General features: G+C 44.3%; 1 protein-coding gene across 1 annotated transcript in view; it reads left to right on the top strand.

The window, feature by feature from the left end:
* fgf11a (fibroblast growth factor 11a) overlaps positions 1-19064 on the top strand; it is a 72013-nt gene that overhangs the window by 34892 nt on the left and 18057 nt on the right. The window contains exons 2-3 of the mRNA XM_041965687.1: positions 4543-4653; positions 14852-14955. Coding sequence (XP_041821621.1) covers positions 4543-4653; positions 14852-14955 — 215 coding nt within the window. The remainder of the gene's footprint in view (positions 1-4542; positions 4654-14851; positions 14956-19064) is intronic.

Genomic DNA, 19064 nt, shown 5'->3' with positions numbered 1-19064 from the left:
GCTGCCCAGTTGTCATCTGACTTGAGGCATTGGGCAGCCGGAGGGTACAGGGTGACTTTAATGGTTGAAATTCTTAATAAGTCAAATTAATCCTGCTCTTTATTAAGGTCACCCCATAATTGGCGTCGAGTGTCTGTGGGATTTTCAGCACAAATCCTCCTAATGCATAAACACAGATCTATGTGCACACACACACATCGCATCGCATCGCATGCTCTTGTTCTGCAGGATTTGATGCACTCTGATAACAAATCTATTGTCTGGTGACTAATGCTATGATATTCCCAGGATACATCCTAATGTGACAGTGAGGTTGCAGTCTATACGAGCAGGAATTTAGATACCCATGATCTTAATGCCACTGCAGTGGCTTTTCTATCCTGCCAAGAATTAAACTCCAAGGGAATCTCGGCACGGCTGTAATTTTAAATAAAAAAAATTCCAAGCATTAAAATGGTAAAATCGGCAGCTTTAATCCCAAAATGTCAGCACGAGCTTTCAAAGCCTCCTTCAGTTAAACCCCAAGCTGGATTCAGGCATCAGCTGACCCAGTGTTTTAGCCTCAAGGGGAAAAAAAGTGGCCACTTAAAGCGTGGAAGGTCTAACAAAGATACTATCAAGTTAATATTATGGGAAACGTGGGTTCAAGTGTTTGGGTTTTTCCTAGCTTGACCCACACGAGGGACTAAGAGGCAGGATATTTCTGCCTGTGACTTTAGATTTTGGCCTCGAAAATTAAATTTGCCACTGAAAACGAAACTTTAAAGACTGCAGTCCTCTGACGTGGCGAGTTCACCGGGCACTCCCAACCCGCAAGTCTGTTTCTCGTTGCTGTTTCATGTAGAACATAACATCACTAAAGTCACGCTTGCATTGGCTTTTCAGCAGCAGTTTCCTTTATGCTTTGCAGTCATTGGCTCACTCATCAGCTGTGCAGCTGTTAGTCGACCACTAACGTCCAGTTATGTTCAAAAGCACCTATACTCTGCTGATGCACTCATGTCAACTGCAGCTGCAGCTTCTTCCACCCCTCCAACCTCCTCCCTGTGTGGTAAGCTTTGATTATTGTTGATGCAACTATGACTGATAGTTGGAAATAACTATTAGCTAGAAATGTTTAACACCTCTGATGTAACAGAGACTCCATCGGGCTCCTCTAAGCTTTTGTTTGACATCACAGTCCAACAAAGGTTTTAAATGCTTTGGATCAATGCATTTCATAAAGTAAAGGTAGGTTTCATCTGAATTTTTTTTGTTCTGAAATAAGATTTAATGCCTCCAGTGTGACCATTTGGCCGGAGTTTTGACTGGGGGACCTCAGAAGAGCTTTCAGACAGGCTGCACTGCTGTGTTGGAATTGTGAGGACAGAATCTGGGCTCTGTTTGCTGAGGACAGAGCATCCGTCACTCTGAAAGCCTTGTTTTACAAGATGTCATGGAGTATAGCAAGCTACTGCAAGACCACGACCCAAAGAAACCCAGGTCTAAAGACTCCAGTCACCTGTAAGAGGAAGAGTTTACAGGACGATTTTTTTTAAAAAGGTGGAACCTTTTTTGTTGGTTTGTTGCATATTGTAGGTCTTTTCTTGCATTTTCACTTCAGACCTACACACACACACACATTAACCTTGGCAGTGTCTGCGTGGGTGTTTGTGCATTTAAACACTGAGTTTAAGCAACGCTCTGCCTCAGGTATGACTCGAGGCAGTTTCTCCTGCTTTCAGCCTTTACTTCTACATGGAACCGGTAAGAGATGCTGTGTGTTTGTGTGTGTGTGTGTGTTAACTCCGTAAAGGCGCTGCACATGCACCAGTTGTCTTGCATGTCCTTGTGTCTGAGCGAGTGTTCTGGATTACCAAACATCCCTGTTTGGTAACGACGCTGTGAGGCGGAGTCACGCTAAAGGTCAACACCAGCCTCCTCTGTGAGTGTGTGTATAGCTCGGCTCTGCGCGCCGCTGTGGCAGATGTGTTAAGCAGCACATGGCCTGGTGTGTGGCCTGAGGCTTAATTTTGGATTAGCACTCAGGATATTACAGATTACCACACTCCACGTTCGACCTTCTGTGTGTAGCCAGCCAGCGATGGATGGATGAGCTTTTATCTTCCAGTAGTTACCGACTCCATCTCGCTGTTGAGGCCCCCAAACATGTTGTGTCACGCTGTCGGCATGAAAGGGAGGATTACGCACCAACATTTCTTTGACTAATTTACAGACATCAAGGCTTAACTCAAACCCTAATGAGCCTCAACTTCCTGATGTTCACAGAAAGAAGCGCTCGCTTTTCACCAAGAAAAACTCGAATTTTTACTTAACATTTTTACTGCAACCTCTTAAAATTGAAAAGTATGAACTTGATGTGCTGATGAGATTGACGTGTGTGTTGGAAACTGTTAAACTTTTATAATTGCTCTGAAAAGTAGTGCGCAAGCTAACAATTTTAGCTCTGTATTGCATTGATTTAGTGACATATAGAATTTAAGGCTGCCACTGGTTTTCCACCTGACTGTGAATTTACTCTTCATGGGATGTTCTACTCAGTCTGGGGAAACAGTGGTGTCGTGAAAGAAAAAAAAAAAAACGGTAATGTCAGTCTCCAAGCAGTAACTCTGTGTCAGACATTGGGAATTTCTAGTAGCTGTATCTCCCATTTGGCAAAACAAGCAAACTCAAAGCATCACCACTGGTATTTCACACATATTTACACATATTATCTGGTACTACACACTTTTTGCACAACTGCTACAAACCTTTAACATGTTAAAAATGTGTTATTCGTTGAATGCCAGTATATCTCAGCCTGTTCTGCTTGAATTTGGACTTTTTTTTAAAACTTCATTTGATTTAATTAAAACTAAAACTGACAGTACAATAATAGAGGTAGAATAATAGAGGTGAGCTATATCGGTGAGTATCAGTGAAAAACAAATGCTGAAAAACTCATGTGTTGCATCGTTTTCCACATATTTCAGAGAAAATGTAAAAATGTGGGGGCATGGATGTCTTTCGCAGTCCATGTCTCTCTCTCTCGCTCTCTCTCTCTCCCTTACACGCCCCTGCTGTCAACCGAGGGCCAACTGCCAGCTGCCCCCGTACTTCTCTGTCCTCATCCATATTTGATGCGTCTCATTAAAACTTAATTGTGGAAACACTTCAGCATTCTGACATTCCTTCTGATCCACTATTTAGTCTCCCTCAGCACTTCGGAGGGAACGAGGCCCCTCAGTCACGCGTGTGCGGAGAACAGAAAACTCAACACAAACACGAGGTCGGAGGAAGACGTGCCAACGCATCTCTGGAGTGGCGGCAGATGCCTGATCGCTTCACCAAAACAAAGTAGTCTGATGCCTCCAAGTGCATTGAGTAAATGACGGCAGTTGGTATTTGAGAGGAGGGTAAACAGACGATAGGAGATGGTTCATTAAACTTTCAGCACAACGGTTAAGTTGCTCTTGTTTTGTTTCTTGAGTTTTTGCCATCTTGCGTGCAAGAAATTGAGCTTTCTGCTCGTGGTTGCGAACAAGGTTGAAATTATCACTACCTGCTGACAGAAATAACTACATAACCTGAGCTCAGGCCCACTCACTTTCAACTATACCTTTTGAGTAACTAAAATTAGGGCCCCACAAAATTGTTCTTTCAGCACATTCTCTACTGCCATAAACAAAAAAATAAAGTGTGGCATTTATGTTGACACCTCTCTATTCAGGCTGAGTCAAGAAATAGAAAGATTGACTTCCAGTTCTCTTTCAGTCCTGGAAAGACAGCTCGGTTGGCGGAAAAAAGAGGAGTAGCAGGGGGCAGCGGATCCTGAAGTCTTTGTCAGAAGCACCCAAAGGCTTTTCTAGGTCACCAATAGTGCTCTCTGACCTTGAATCCAGTGTCAAGTCTGCACAGATTGTTCGAACTGAGAAATTGTCATCCCATACACTGATTGGTTATGTCGTTAACAAAAAACGTTTTAGTAATTCATGCACCTTGATTAGGGAAAACTAAGGGACTGAGCAGTAAAGCTGAGCTGCATTAACTAAGATTAGGTAAGGGCTGTGCCCTTTTTTCCCTTTCCGCCCCTGCCCTTCAAAAAGTCTGTGCACGCCACTGGCTGGCTGACACTGCGTATAGACGGTATTATTTTCAGGCTTGTGTGAGACCCCTCTGCCAAGTGGGCCAGCATAGCATATTTGAATTGCTAGTCCCATTGTAGAGTGATGAGCAGCTGCTACAAGCACCCACATACATGTACCTGGGCATAAACACACACACACACACAGAGTGAACGTCTTGTCGGCCTCACATGAACCTGTCTGTGAAAGATGCGTCTTTTTGGCGGACACCAGGGGCCCATCAATCCTGCTGAAGGCCGCAGTCACACACACATGCAAGCACACACACTTCGCTGTTTGACTATCTCATAGTGCAAATATCAAGACCCGCCTCTTGTTTAGTCAACGTGCATGCTCATAGGCAGTGTGCATCAATATACGAATGTGTGTGCGTGTCCCTGGGTGCTAACATGTGTCCAACCCTGGTTTTGCTCCGCAGAGCCCCAGCTGAAGGGCATCGTCACGCGGCTCTACTGCAGACACGGCTTCTACCTCCAGATGCTGCCGGATGGCACCATGGAAGGCACAAAGGACGAAAGCAGCTCCTTCTGTAAGTGAACAATCAGACACGCAGAGAAGTTGTCAGCTAGTTTGATAAATGTGTGTGTTTCACAGCTCTGCCAGTACATACAGCACCGGGAGTTTCCCCAGCTTCCATGCCAAAGGACATTTAAAAAGGGACTTCCTGGCAGGGCAGTCGTATATCTGAACATCTTGACAGCACATGAATGTACAAAACTCGACACTGCCATGCTATCTGGTTTGACTCAGACTCGGATCAAAATGCATGCACACTTGGCGAGGTGCGCTTGGTGAACGCCAGCTAAATGGGATTTGCTCACGTTACGTAATATTTCACGGCAGGACCCTGGCACACGCTGAGGTTTTCAGATACGTGTTTAGAATTGTTTTGCTTACAATCTTCCCGATCTTCAAGTTGCAGGCATGTATCTGTGAGTAACTCATCTGTGTGAGCGTGTACAGCGCAGTGTACTGTAGGTATGTGTGTGTGTGCTCTCAAGCCTGGCTGATGTGATTTAAGTAACAGCACTAAAGCTGCCAGTGCTAGATGATGTTCCCAACATCCCGGCTTATCTCAGGCGCTGATGTGAGTGCGACGTTGTGATTCATATAGAATTTTTAAGACATTTAAAAACCTACAGTAAATCTCTCAATCTGGAGTGTCTTCTGCGGCCAGCTGTAATCTCCCTCCATGTTCCTGAGAAAAGCCAAACAGCGGCCTACTAGTGGCAAAATGAAGGGTACGTTAACCAATGTAGATAAATAATTCACGTAATGATGATCGTTGAATGCTAAAATTAGATCCCCTAACGAAAAGTGTAGAATAAAAACAAAAAAAGAGTATTTAGTTTGTTGCATATGTGGAATGGCAAACCATGTGGGAGGCTAACGGCCACCGAGTGTAAAGTTTTCAGCCCAGTTTTATTGTGTACACCCATCCTCTGTGAGGCTGTGCTTTGAGATAAATGCTAGCATCCACATGCTAACATAGTGACAATGCTAACATGCTGATGTGACAGTTTTAGTTTGGTTTCTTAGCATGCTAACGTGCTAGTTAGCACCACATACAAAGGGCATTTCATTAGTTTCGCAGTGTTGTGGCCAAACTGGCACGTTGACCTGCTGATGGCACTCAAATAAAATCTAAAAAGAGATACATCACCAAAAAATTGACAGGATTTGTTCCCCGGGGTCATGAATACATCTACAAGATTTCATGGTAATCCAATCAATAGTTGTTGAGATGGGTTAAGTCGTTGCCGCCGCCACCCCTACAGCCATGCTGCAAGGATGCAGCAGTACCCGCTCACCTTAATTTAGTACAGATTTTCTTCCTCAATCTTTTGCCATTGCTTCCATATTCTCTCTCCCCAGAATCTCTCTTTTCAGGTGACTGCACTCACCTTGAAACTGCAGCATTTTAAAATAATCTGAATCAAAACTCAAACTTCTGCCCATCAGTACAAAAACCTGCTGTCGTCTTCTTTTGTTGAGTCTCCAGATGCACGTGCACACACACACCGACACCGCAACCATGTAAACACACACCTCGCCCTGCGAGGGGTCATCACCTGGGTGATTACTGACCAAAAGCGTTCTATCATATGATCCCCAGAGTCTCTGGACTCCCTCCAATCTTCCCAGAGAGATCAATACTGTACTGTAGGATATCCCTGATGTGGCAACACAGCATTTTTTTCTGTCAAAACACCATTTTGGATGGAAAACATGAAGCTAGCACAATTTTGGATTAACAATCTACAGAGAGGTGAGAAAAAAAAAGTTGTAGTTCCCTCTGTAAAGTTTGGATTTCAGCATTTCATTGAGATGTCTGAATCTTCGTGGCAGCAGCAGTTTTACCAGGTTGGAATAACCTCGATTTAACCTTTGAGGCATTTGTTGTGAGGTTTTCCCTTGGCATTTGGGCCGGAAAGAAAGACGGCGTGTTTTATGTTTTTTAACTAATGCCAGGATTATGTTGCCTCATCCGAAACTTGCAGTTGTTTACACAGAGTCTTCAGTTAGATTTGGACAGAAAATAAAAAAACATTTCTCCAAGCTGAAAAAGCTGCAGTTCCTTGTATGGCCACTTGACGATGGCTCCGATAATAGACCCCCATATTAAAATGCCCAACTTATAACAGCAGAAATAAACATGTTTACAGCCTGGTACAAAAAATGGTTTTGGTCTCTATAGCTAATTTCCACGTTCATGACAACCATGTTGTGCGTATTTTCGGGCATGGTTGCTTTGAGCTAGCTGCTATATTTCCGCAACCAGGCTTCATTCATCCCGCCTCAGCTCCACACTCCACCTCTTTGAATTAGCCAGGGGTATTTAACATCAGGTGAAGGTCCTCCCGCAAAGTGTTTGTGTGTGGTTGACTTGCGGTTCAATTTTTAACAGCTATAATCCCATCAATCCCGGGATCTGGTTTAATGCTGTCCTGGGTTCTTTGCATTCTCAGGGGACAGTGTGGGGAAGTTGACAGGTAAACCCCGTAAAACTCTTACACTCTAACACTTTTTATCCAAGTCCGATTATTTATGCATTCATGCGGGAATTGTTGAGTGATTGACATCATTGTAAATGAGTATCAATCAGAAGCACAATCCTCTACGTGACTGCACAGAATATTGAAAGGGCACAAATAGCTGTGTGAGCATGTACTGTAACACACTGACTGTCAGGCTTATCTGCAGCAGCCTCCTTGGGACTGGAGACTTTTCAGCATAAAGCAAACTGGCCTGGAACCAGACAGCTTTTAGTTGATCTATCTATCAAGATACATCTCAATAGACAGATAGATATATTGGCATAGCATCTTATTTTATTCATGATTTTGTTATGGCAATAGCTTGATGAGCAAGAGAGCTAAATGTAGCAGTTTACTTCAAAAAGTATTTTATGTATCACTTTTATATGCAGGAAATCAACGATGCTGCTGAATTACAACTGCTGCACTTGTAGAATTGCCATACAGGTATATCGACTTGGCACCCAGGTATTGTAGTAACAGTGAATCGAGAGATGAGCATATGAATCACCCCAGCCCTGGTTATCAACACACACACTGTGATTTTCCCCTGATTGCATGCATAGTTACAGGTGATTAGTCTAATTGGACAGCTGCAATTTATTGCAACTTGGGGTTTGTTTTCATTGTTTCAGGACCAAAAATGGGAGCAGTTAACTGATCAACTTGTAAACAATATAATAGTGTATCCAGATGATCCAAACCGCTTTATTTAGCTGAAAAGATGAACATGAGTGCAGCCATGATGTAGTCATCTCCCACCATGGGTGTGCACTACAAAGTTGTCTCAGGAAGTTTGCAGTATTTCCTCTTGTGCATATACTGTATAAACCTTGATGCCTACTCAGTTCTCTCCTAATGCAGAAATGGTAACTGTCGCTAACTATCACCAAGTAGTATAAACACTCCATCCAACTTCTTTTGGCCTTACTGTCCACAGAAATGTCTTTGTCCAGGTAGCAGGATGCCATAAAGTTCTGTCCCGCCCGTGACAGGGCTCTCACACTAAAAGTGTAAAATTTGACACTGTGCAGTGCAGAGCCATTACATCCAATGGGGAGCACTCTGTGTGTCTGAGTGTGGAGGTGCACCCACAATGTCATCTAGAGTGTTTTAGGCTTAGGGGTGCACTGGAACTGGATCAAGGGACTTTTTGCATGATAATGCATGAACATGTATTTTTTAACGTGTGATTGGCATGACCTTGTGGTACTGATCAACTGATCTGCACAGAATATGCTGTTATGCAGTTTTTCAGACACAGTACTCGTCCAACTTAACTTGCCAAAACAAAAATTCTTCAAATTAGAAGATTAATCATCACCGTTTTCCACCCTCGCTTTTCCCCTTTGGCTCCTCATGCTCCTTTACACCGGTGACCCAATGTGACCCGGCGTAATGACACTGAACCAGTGACCTCCAGGGAGCAGGAGGGAGCATGGACACACATTGGGACTGGATACCTCTCTGACTCCCTCTCGTCACCTCTCCTCCTGGACTACCTGGCTTTGTAGCAGCTGCCTTCACCTCCTGGTTCTCCTAGACAGAAGGGAAAGGATGGTGCAGGGACAAAAGTTGGAAGGAGGTATGGAAGCCCTGAGGGGATGTAGCAGAACAAAAAAGTGACGAGTGTGGCTTTAGTATGGCCTCGCTATCCTTTTATCACTTTTTTCCCCCTCAGGGTTTCCATAACTGGGCGACAGAGGAAGTTGCCACAAAGCTGGAAGTGACTATATTAAAGCAAAAGGCGCCAAAAGGAAGGAAACAGAGAGTAAGAGGATCAGAGAGGAGGGGAGAACGAGAAAGAGGGCACGGTGGAACACGCCAGAGAAAACTGAGCCAGCGAGACAAGACGGGTTGGCAGAGGAAGAGAGAGGAAGTGAGAGGGAGGGGGAAATGTGAGGAGGATAGAGAGGAAGAGAGGACGCAGGAGCAGCAGCTGGCACACAGCTGATGGCTCCTCAATCACTGTGTCTCCCCCCTCTGGTGGGAGGTCAGAGGAGCTGCCACCCCCTCCTCCTGCCCTGCTCTTCTCTCCTTCTCTGCTCTTGGCTCTTCCAAGCTGTTATGCAATAGAGCTGGAAGAGGAATGAAGGCAGGAGAGAGGAGTATGGTGAGGGAGATGAGATTTATTATCTATTTATTATGAGGTGCTGTTAAAGGACTACACTGGTGTTTTTGCACATTTTGCCTACTTTATTATGAATTACTTCTCTTTTTTTGCCAATTTTCCTAAATATGATGTGGACCTCTAAATTTTTAATGCAGTTAAGTAACTTAGCAGCCACAAGTTTCCATTCATTTCAGTGCATTGCGAGATGCAGCTTGCAAATACCTAAAAGTATTGTGAAATATTCAAAATGCCTGCTTTTATTTCTATGAGTCACATTATATTTGTGTTGTAATGAATGTAGAAGAATAAATCGGCCGCATGTAACATGATTAAAGCCACATCGTGGCCTTTAAAAGTTTATTTCACAGTGTGTGTGATAGAAAACCACAGCTGAAGCGACGAGGGCTGCAGAAGTGAAGCAGGGACGGGACAGGGGTTTGGAGGGTTCTTTCACCAGCAGATAGAAAGAAACAGGAGAAACAGAGCTCAAAGGAGCTGAAGGAAGATTAAAAAATACACAAAAGGAAGTGCGGGGGAGAACGAATGCACTGAAGGAGTGATGACAGACTGAGCTGCTGGTGTGATTGCAGCTGGATTTGGTCTGTTTCTGAATTCAGTTTCTTGGAGAGGATGAGAGAGGAGGACAGACAATGAGAGAAGAATAGAACAGAGAGGGAAAAGGAAGTAGAGAGAGAGACCGAGAGATGAAAGCTATTGACTCTCAGTATGTACATCGGAAAGCCATAAGGAAGAAGCTTGATTCCCTGATTTTTATCCACTGTAATTACCATCGCCCACTGTTGGAGGGAAATTTGACTTATCTCTCTCTCTGCTGTGGAGCAAGTCTGCTCGCTCTCTCTGTCTAACTTTCCCCAGTGCTCGATAACGTCTCTTCGCAGAGGGCAGAGAGAAAAAAATTCAAAGACTTGAAAAGCAGACGAGGGAAACATCACTCTGCACGAGAGCCGCAGCGCTCAAGGAGGGAAAAAAATGGCAACATCGAAAGCAAGCGCTCCCTCTCAGCCAGACGAAGAGGAAAGGTAAAAGAGCCGGAGCGGACTCGTGAGGATGAGAAGAAGAGCATGAAGGATGCCAAACGATGGAAAGTGAGGGTGGAAGATACAAAAGAGGGGAGTGATGAAGAGACAGACAGAGAAGGCTGCAGGGTAAAATAGGACAAAGATGAATGGAAGTATTGGTTTCACAGGACGGAGACAACGACAGCAGGCCACGAGGGAACCGAGAGGGAACAAATAAGGAAGAAAAATGGAGAGACGTATAAAAAAAACACAGTTAGATAAGAAAAAGGTTGTTAATTCATGACAAGGCAGGGTGAAAAGACAGAAAGCACCAAGGGAAAAGAGAAGAGAAGAAGGGTGGGAAGACAGATGGACTGAAAGGAAGACAGATAAAGGCAGAGAGGAATCAGTTATGGAGAGGAAAGCCTGGGGGAAGAGGTAGAAGTTAAATAACAGGAGAGTGAAGGTAGTTGTCTTGTCATCAGAGTCATTGACCACCAGGGAAATCAGGCATGAGGCTCAGCTACAAGTCATTTAATCTACTGTTGAGTCTTTAAAGCTCATTTTTTACAGAACGAATGACAGCGCGCGAGTGGAGGGAGGCTGTTTGATTTGTTACCAACGCAAATCAACTTGTTTTCCACAGCCACATTAATCTGAGCGTCATTGCACTGATCCCAGCGCAGCGGCCTGTGGATGTTGTTTTAAGATGCTGGAACTGTGAGGGAATCAGCATTCAAGTAATTGTAATTAACATGAACCATTAGCATAACGATCTTGAGATGGCCAAAGCCAAAATTGAACCACTGATTAGTGGTGGTATGGTCGACTCTAAGGCTGCCGGGGTGCCCACGAACATTATATTACTTAACTTTACCGTTACTCTATGTGTAAAATGAGAGAAAGAGCACATTAAGTGGTATAAATACTGTATTATTCTTGCTTGATGTAGCTGTATGCTGTCCATAGACAGTATTGTCAGTTGAATGAGTGCCTCACAGCTGCTTACTTTTTGCATTATTTACTATTAGTAACACATCATAAAATACATCGATTGCTTGTATACTAACTGCAAATACTGTGACTGTGTATTTAGCATATAGTACACAGGGTATAAGCAGTATTGCCATATGTTGCAGTATGTTATTATGCAGTATGGAACTGGGTCACTGCTACTAGTGTGGTTTTGAGCCTTTCTCAGCATGTATTTGGTCATAGAGAGGGTATGTGACTATGTTTGGCCTGTTTGAAGTGCTGACAGCAGTGCTTTTGGTCACCGGTGAGGGGAACTCCAAAAAGCTGCCAGCGAACGCCGACGCCGATTCTGTGTCGTGTTTGTTGATGCACTCTTCAGATCACTTTTAACAGAGAACTAGATCTTAAATCTAATCCAAACTAAATCCAATAACTTCATGTTCCTTTATCTTATTTGTCGTGAGTGGAAAAACAATCCGGAGATAATCCAGGAATGAATCAATTTCAGAAGTTGCTGTCACATCGCGAAGCTCTCATGCAGCTTTATTCAGACAGGAAGTAGAGGATGCTGCCCGCCGCCCGTCCACGAGTTAAACTCTGTGTGACTTCTCACAGATGACTGTAATCTTCTTCTCATTCCAGCAGAGACCGACTGGGCTGCACAATACGCCACTGCGGAGCGGCAGCACAGTGTGCAGGCCTGCAGATGCCCTCTGCACAGCTTAACTCCGTGTCCTGCTCCTGCCCCCCCCCCCCCCCCCCCCCCCCCCCCCCCCCCGCCTCTCCCTCACCCCGTCTCCACTTTCTCCTTGTTTATTTATTGTGTAGAAGATCTCAAGCCTCAAATTGACTTGCAGGATTGATTTGGCAACACCCTCCTCCCTCCCCTTCATTTCCCTCCCCTCCTCTCCTTTTCCCTCCCTCCGTCTCTCCCTCAAAAGACTTTTGATTAATCCAGCGACCTCCTCTGTGAGTTGCAGAGAAAAAAGGCGAGTCAAATGGAAGGACAGAGAGAGAGAGAGAGAGAGAGAGAGAGAGCGGTGGGGGAAAAGGGAAAACAAAAGAGAGTCGGGATGCCTCTGTTATCTGGGCATAAAGTTATGTGATCCATTTGATAAGCGAAGCTCTTTTTCATTGAGGATGAGAAAGGAGGCAAACTTTCTTGAGAGGGGAAATACATATATATGCAGGGAGAGAGAGAATGAGAGGGATGAAAGCAACAAAAGACAATGGAGAGATGGTGAGAAGTAGGAAATGACTGACCGTTCATGCACTGCACATATTTTACAATAAAGGGGGATGATTTACCGCTCAAGTCATTTTTGAAACAATGCATCATCGATGTTAGACAGTGGTGGACAAAAGCAGGCTTCTTATTTCCAGCCAGTGATGTCTGGAATGACAACCGTTTAGCAGACTTGGCAGAATTTATGACGAACTCGTGTGTTTGATGACTAGAACATCTCGAATGAGGGCTTTGCCAAATCCAACAGAGCAGAACGGAGCTGCTAATGCTAGCCTAGGCTCTGATGTAGTGGCATCCACGCGGGACCTTCATCCACACAGCAGGGAAATACAACAGTGGATCCATGCCGCCCTTCCAACACCTCAGCATGCAGGGACGAGGAAGCGCATGAGGAATGTGTCTCAATGCGCAGGAGGTTGCGTGTGGTCATCGACAGCACAGTGAGGCTGCAGCGGGGGAGGAGGGAGGACGTGCGTGCACGCCCGGCTCTATTTGTCATCCCGGCCGCGGTCTTTGGTGACACCTTGTTCATTTGCGAAACCGACTGTTTGAGATGCAGGGATCGATCGAGCAAATAGAAGCAGGCCCCTGAAGATAGAGGGAGAGAGAGGGGGTGAGAGGCATGTGTGGCTTTCATTGCCTACTGTTGCAGCTTTATACTGGGGCTGTTATCCTTGTTCAGTGTGAGATTGTGGTAAAATCAGACAATTTATGTGTAACTTTCTGCCCTTTTAGCCAAAACTCTACCAAAAGTTGAAAATAGTGTACATTGTCCTCTGCAGAATAACTTGTGAAACCAAGTCCGTCTTGAAGCATCATCAAAGAATACTGACAGGGTTTGAGTTTTCTTTCATCATGGCCGGCATTGACTTTCTATCTGCGTTTGATAACTTAACTTCCATCCATTACGTTGGCAGAACTTTTGATTTGAAATTGATTTGTTTAAGAGCTGCTAATGGCTCCGCGAGTCGAAAACGTGCTCCAGAGACTTCATTTTTCACCTGTATAACAAATCTGTCATTTTGACAACCCCGCTGTCACTTTTCACTGTACTTCACTTGTAATTTGTCAACGAGAAGAAGGAAAAAAAAAAAAACGTTCACATGTGCTGTAAACTGTGTCACAGCAATGCTGGTTTTGGTATTTTTGACTGGAATTTTAAAAGAAACAAAACCCTTTAGTGACTTTTAAAGGCTATTTTGTGTTTGACTTGTACAAAAGTGGTGTATAAGGTGTCCAAATAGGGTCAGATACAATTTGTTGCTGCTCTTAGGTAAATTCAAGGGTCATGGAGAGTTTTACACAATAAATCACAGTCCTGCATCAAAACATGGAGCTACCAACTCACTCCTATAAGAATGGCTCTTATATACGAAGAAAAAGCTCATAAGCATGTGTTGAATATTCCTAAATGTTGAAATATTCCTTTAAATAATTTAAGTATAGCCGTTATGTCTGTTTTGCTTGCCTCTCTCATCCCAGATCCAGTCCAAAAGCTTCAGGGACTGTAATCGTCATGGTAGTGTTTGGTCATGATGAGCAATACGGTGACTGTGACCACAGCAGCTGGCAGCCAGAGGTCATTTTGTCAGTATCACTCATCTTACCATGTCGCATCTGCTTTAACTGCTGCACACTCAAGTGGTCTGAGAACACACGTGCATATGCACAGGCTAGTGCAGAAACGCATGTCCTGTATATGCATTTGCGTGGCACGGGCACCAAAGCACCGAAACAAATGACAAGAGCGCGCAGGGAACTCCGCCCGTGCACGTGAGGCAAGCACGCAAACACGCAGCGCGAGTGCTGCTCCACCGGCCAGGCTGAAGTTAGTTTATATGGAGAGCTATGCACATAAAAAACCCAAGGTTCCATGTGAAGGGGATTCAGCAAACTGCATTACAGAGGGCTGTTTACTGTGTCGGGACAGAGGAAGTGAATTCAAAGCAGGCTCGGGAGATGTCACTTTCTAATGTACTGTATTCTTAAAGCTCTCCGCTAAGCCATGCTCTCTCTATCTCCCTCTCTCCAGCAGGGGAATTCTCCATACTGTCACTCCCGTCTTTGTATGACCTCCGGTGTACCAGCAACCAGACTTTATTCCTCCTAAATCTCCCTCTCCTAATCCTTCCCTGCCTCTCCCTCTCTCTTTTTAACACACTTCCTGTCCCCGCCTCTGACAGATATACTGTACAATAGGGAGGATGAAACTGGAGACAGCTGGAAAGCAATTGTCTTTTTTACGCCACAAGGAAGCACTGTGAACATTTAAGAGAAAGACTGATTGCTCTTAACACCATTTCTCCCTCTGTGTGTTTTTTTTTATTTTTTTGCAGTGCAGTTCAACTTGATTCCTGTGGGGCTCAGGATAGTGGCCATCCAGAGCACCAAGACGGGGCTCTATGTTGCCATGAACAGCGAGGGCTACCTCTACACTTCGGTACAGTCAGCACTCAGCACATGCAGCACAGTGACGCCACGAGCCTTTAAAAACTTAATTCGGGATTTCATTACAGCGGTCCTGGGTGGAAAGCTGCCACCCTACCGCTGGCTTTGTGTTTGCTTGTACTTAGTTGATTAAACACAGCGAACAGGCTGTGTGTGACAGCAGCACATGCATTGTTAATGTGTTGCTGAAGTGTTTGTTGAAATGGAGATAGCCTCTTACGCTCGACTTTATGTTGCTTTTTAAAAGAAGAAACAACAAAATAGTCCTCTACATGTATTATTTATTCTCATATTAGAGCTGACATTTGTACAGTAGCTTACCACACACTGCAGGGAGAAAGTGTCTTTCACAAAAAATGATGATGAAGTTGCTTTGAAATACTCCGACTCCAGTTCTCCAACTATGATACTCCTGGGCTGCTGCTTTTAGAAACACTGTTGTTTTATTAGCATATAATTCCAAGCATACACTGTATTTGGGTTTTTAAAAAGTTACTCCAACTTGCAGTTATGTAACTAAAGTGAAACTTTGAAGTTTAAAGTAAAAAGTCTGAGATGAATCTTCTCATTCTTAAAGTTTCACCTAGCTTTGTTGCTTTTAAATGTTGACTTTTCTCTATAGTTGTACAATGTGCTCTCTTTTTTCATGCCTGCTCTGTCAAATTGAACATATGGGTTTGGTTTCATAGTCACACATACTTTTTGTTTTACCTCAAGTATGGAAATTGTGCCAGCTGTCACCAGGGATGTGATGACGGTCCATATAGGCTAATGTTTTCTGTGTATATATCTCAGTGTACATAGAGCTGGATATACATGTTTAACTGAACTCAAGGTCCACTGGTCTTTTCTCAAGCTTTCAATCTCAGTCTCATCATCTTTCTCATTTTTTTTTGTCAACCCACTGCTTCCAAGGTCAAGACTGAACTCACACTCGACTGGATATAGAAGTTTTCTTAAATGTGGCAAAAGTTTAAAATTTTCTCATCTTATGTCATGAATTGTAGCATTTAATTCCTATTAAGTTCTATTATTATGCTATGATATAGGAATGAATTCCCCCCATGAGCACTCTACACTCCTTACATGCTGTCATCTGAGACTGTCTATGTCTTTTCAACCCCAGCCTGCCTCCCTTTTACTCACACAGTGACAGTGCTTCTGCACATGAAACAGTTTCACAGTCGCGGTCACAGCAGCACTTGTATGCCTCAACTTGTGAAACAGCTCATACGGTGCTTAAAAAGAGGTTTTTTTCGCATTGATGTGCCGAGAGAAGCAGCACAGCCAAGCCACACATTTGAGAGGTAGATAGAAGAACAGATGAAGAGACACCGGGTGGATCAGAGTGCACTCTATCAGGATGCAGAGAAAAGCTCTTTTTCCAGCCTTTTTCCTCTTGGCACACAGGCAAAGTGTGTGAGATCTTGTTTGAAGTGCATCGGTGCGCTCACTTCAAAGTCTATCTAACGCTGCCCGCATGCATACTTCCAGAGACGGGGAGAGGAGATACAGGGTTTCTATCAGGTGGAACAATGGAATATCAGCCTGGAAAGAACACACATACACTGAGCAACTCCTCCATATGCAGCCGCACATACAGTATATGAAAATTGTTCTGCCTCTCTGTTCTCTTCTAGTGGCCTATCACTTTGCCAACCACAAATTGCAGTGAGATGTAACAGAGCTCATGAAATTCGAACGCCTTTTTGGTCCAGAAATCCCATAATATGATGTCAAATCTTCAGCCTGTCAAGTCTGGCTTGAACTGGTTTCTTGTTGGCTCTCAGTGTCAGTCAGCAAGAAACACTTTTTATGTAGTGTAATTTATCATCGTTTCCCTTCTGCACATGTGAGGATGATGAGTGTGAAAGATTCAGTTGAGGAAAACTTGGATGCAGTTAGACTTGGGATGTAGCCTGTGGGTCATGCTAGCTTTGCACCAATATAGTTATAATGTACAGTATATCTTACGCCACAGTTGCTTTTCTTGATTCTCTACAACATGGTCTAAGAATCAGAATCAGAATACAGAGACTCCTCGTGGAGTATCTGAAATAATAAAACAGAGAGCTTCAAAGGTAGAGACCAAATGTTGCAACATATTCTTATAAAAGTTCAGGTAAGAGTATCCGGGGGGAAAAGTTTCAAAGAGGAGAACTATGCTATCCTTGGTCAGGCAGGATTCGTGCTCAGAAAAATATCAAGAGCCCACCGAGATCGGTCACATAAATTGGGCAAAGATTTCCTCACAGTTGGATAGATGAATGCCATCCCATCTAAGTAAATGTGACTAAAAAGGTTCCTAAAACATTCAAAGCTCCTCCTCAAGGTATGAATTGGACCAGACAGAATACAGGTCTTTCCAAAGCTCTTGATAATGGTTGTGGATGACTCAAACTTGTAGTGAAGTTTAGCCAGTTGTCCCCTCCCCTCATGATGCCATTAGTATGTAGGTGCACAATTAAGGAGAGAGGGATGCAAATCGATCATAGCAGGGGTTTGTCCAATCATATGAGCAATCTTAAAACCAGAGAAACAGAAAGGTTTGAGGACGTTCAACAAATCTGACCATTGAATCACAGGGTAGCAGGATTTCATGTTGAGCGCCTGGGGAGTAAGCACCTTCACTGTAGACTGCTAGTTTATATTGAGCTTCCCATGAAGCTGCTAACGCCTCGCTAACAACGCTAGTATGTCTCTGATTGATTTTGCGAAGACGTGAGCAGCAGAGCCAAGATGTCTTCTACGTTGTCCTCCAGGTCGACTCGGGGTCCAAAAGGGTTTGACAGCGGGAGGACCTTGTCATCTGCCACAGGGTATTATAGCAAGAGCAATATTTTTTGCTTGATTTTACCGCGGAGGCCCAGGTAGCCAGGTCATGGCTCACAGAAGCTGAGGCAGCTCTCTTTACTGGATCCAGCTTAGCTAACCGGTAGCCGAATAACTCCAACTCCAACTTGCTGAAGGACATCCTTGATCAAGCCTCGAATTTGTTGGGGATCTTGACTGACACTGGAAAGCCCAGATATGCCCGTCATCGTATGTCGTACGGGCAGCAGTAAGTGAGTTGACGAGCCGGCGTTTGTTTTTAGCCAGCTGCTTGCATGGAGTCGCAGTAAGATCGGTTAAAAGCAAAGGCTAAAAATGAGTAAGAAATGAGTAAGTAGCAAAAACAGAGATCCCACTAACGCAGGTGAATGCTGAGTAGTGTAGTTTTAACTGTTAGTGAAACTTGCAGAAATGTCAGAAGTAGCCCCAATCCATATTTTAACCTAACTCTAACCCTCAAAAAAAAAAAAACCTTAACTTTTCCCCTAATGAGCCCCAGAAAATGGTCCTTGCACATGACTTTTCCAGGGCTTGGAACCCCCCTAGACAGTAAAAACCTTGCATGCACACACACACACACAAATATGGAGGTTATACTTACTCAGGCGCTCTCCTGACAGAAGAAAGGTGACCCATTTTCACTAAGGGAAAGAACCACAGGGAAAGCGAGGGAGGGGAAGGAGAAAAATGTGAGAGAAAATCCCTCTGAGATGAGAAAGGGGGGAGGACAAAAAAGGGGAAGAGGGGTTTTTCCCCCCCTCCTTTCACCTTAAACTACATGTTCTGCTATTCTGTGCAAATATGAACAGCAGAGAGAGAGATGGAGAAGACGGGGTAAATAGAGGGAGAGGCGTGTTTTGCGCTCTTTGCCCTCGGGGTCTGGAGAGAGGCAGCGCAGAGCCTCAGCACCCTGTTATGCAACCGTTTGCATGTGCAGGGAACACGGCCCCTGCGTCAGCCCCCCGGAGGCTGAGGGAAATTTGAGCGAGCAGTCAGAGAAATAACCTCAACTTGGAGAAATTTCAGATAATGTTTTGGTACATTTTAGGTCACGGGTACACGTTGCCTTGTGCTCGCTGTAGTGGAAAATGCACTGTGGGACTGCGCAGGAAGGGGAAACTCTGCTGCTGGTTAATTTCTTATGGGAGCTTTCTGTGGCTTAAAAATTCATAATGAGCGAGTTGTTCAAGGTAATGGCTGTTGGTATGTGGGTGCTTCTTTGGTATGCATTGCAGGGAGGTGAGAGAAAGTGGGGTAGCAGAAATGTGA

This window comes from Chelmon rostratus, chromosome 23 (genome assembly GCF_017976325.1).
Source record: "Chelmon rostratus isolate fCheRos1 chromosome 23, fCheRos1.pri, whole genome shotgun sequence".
NCBI lineage: Eukaryota > Metazoa > Chordata > Actinopteri > Chaetodontiformes > Chaetodontidae > Chelmon > Chelmon rostratus.
Note: the sequence above shows the minus strand (reverse complement) of the source record. Positions and strands in the feature narration are given on the sequence as shown.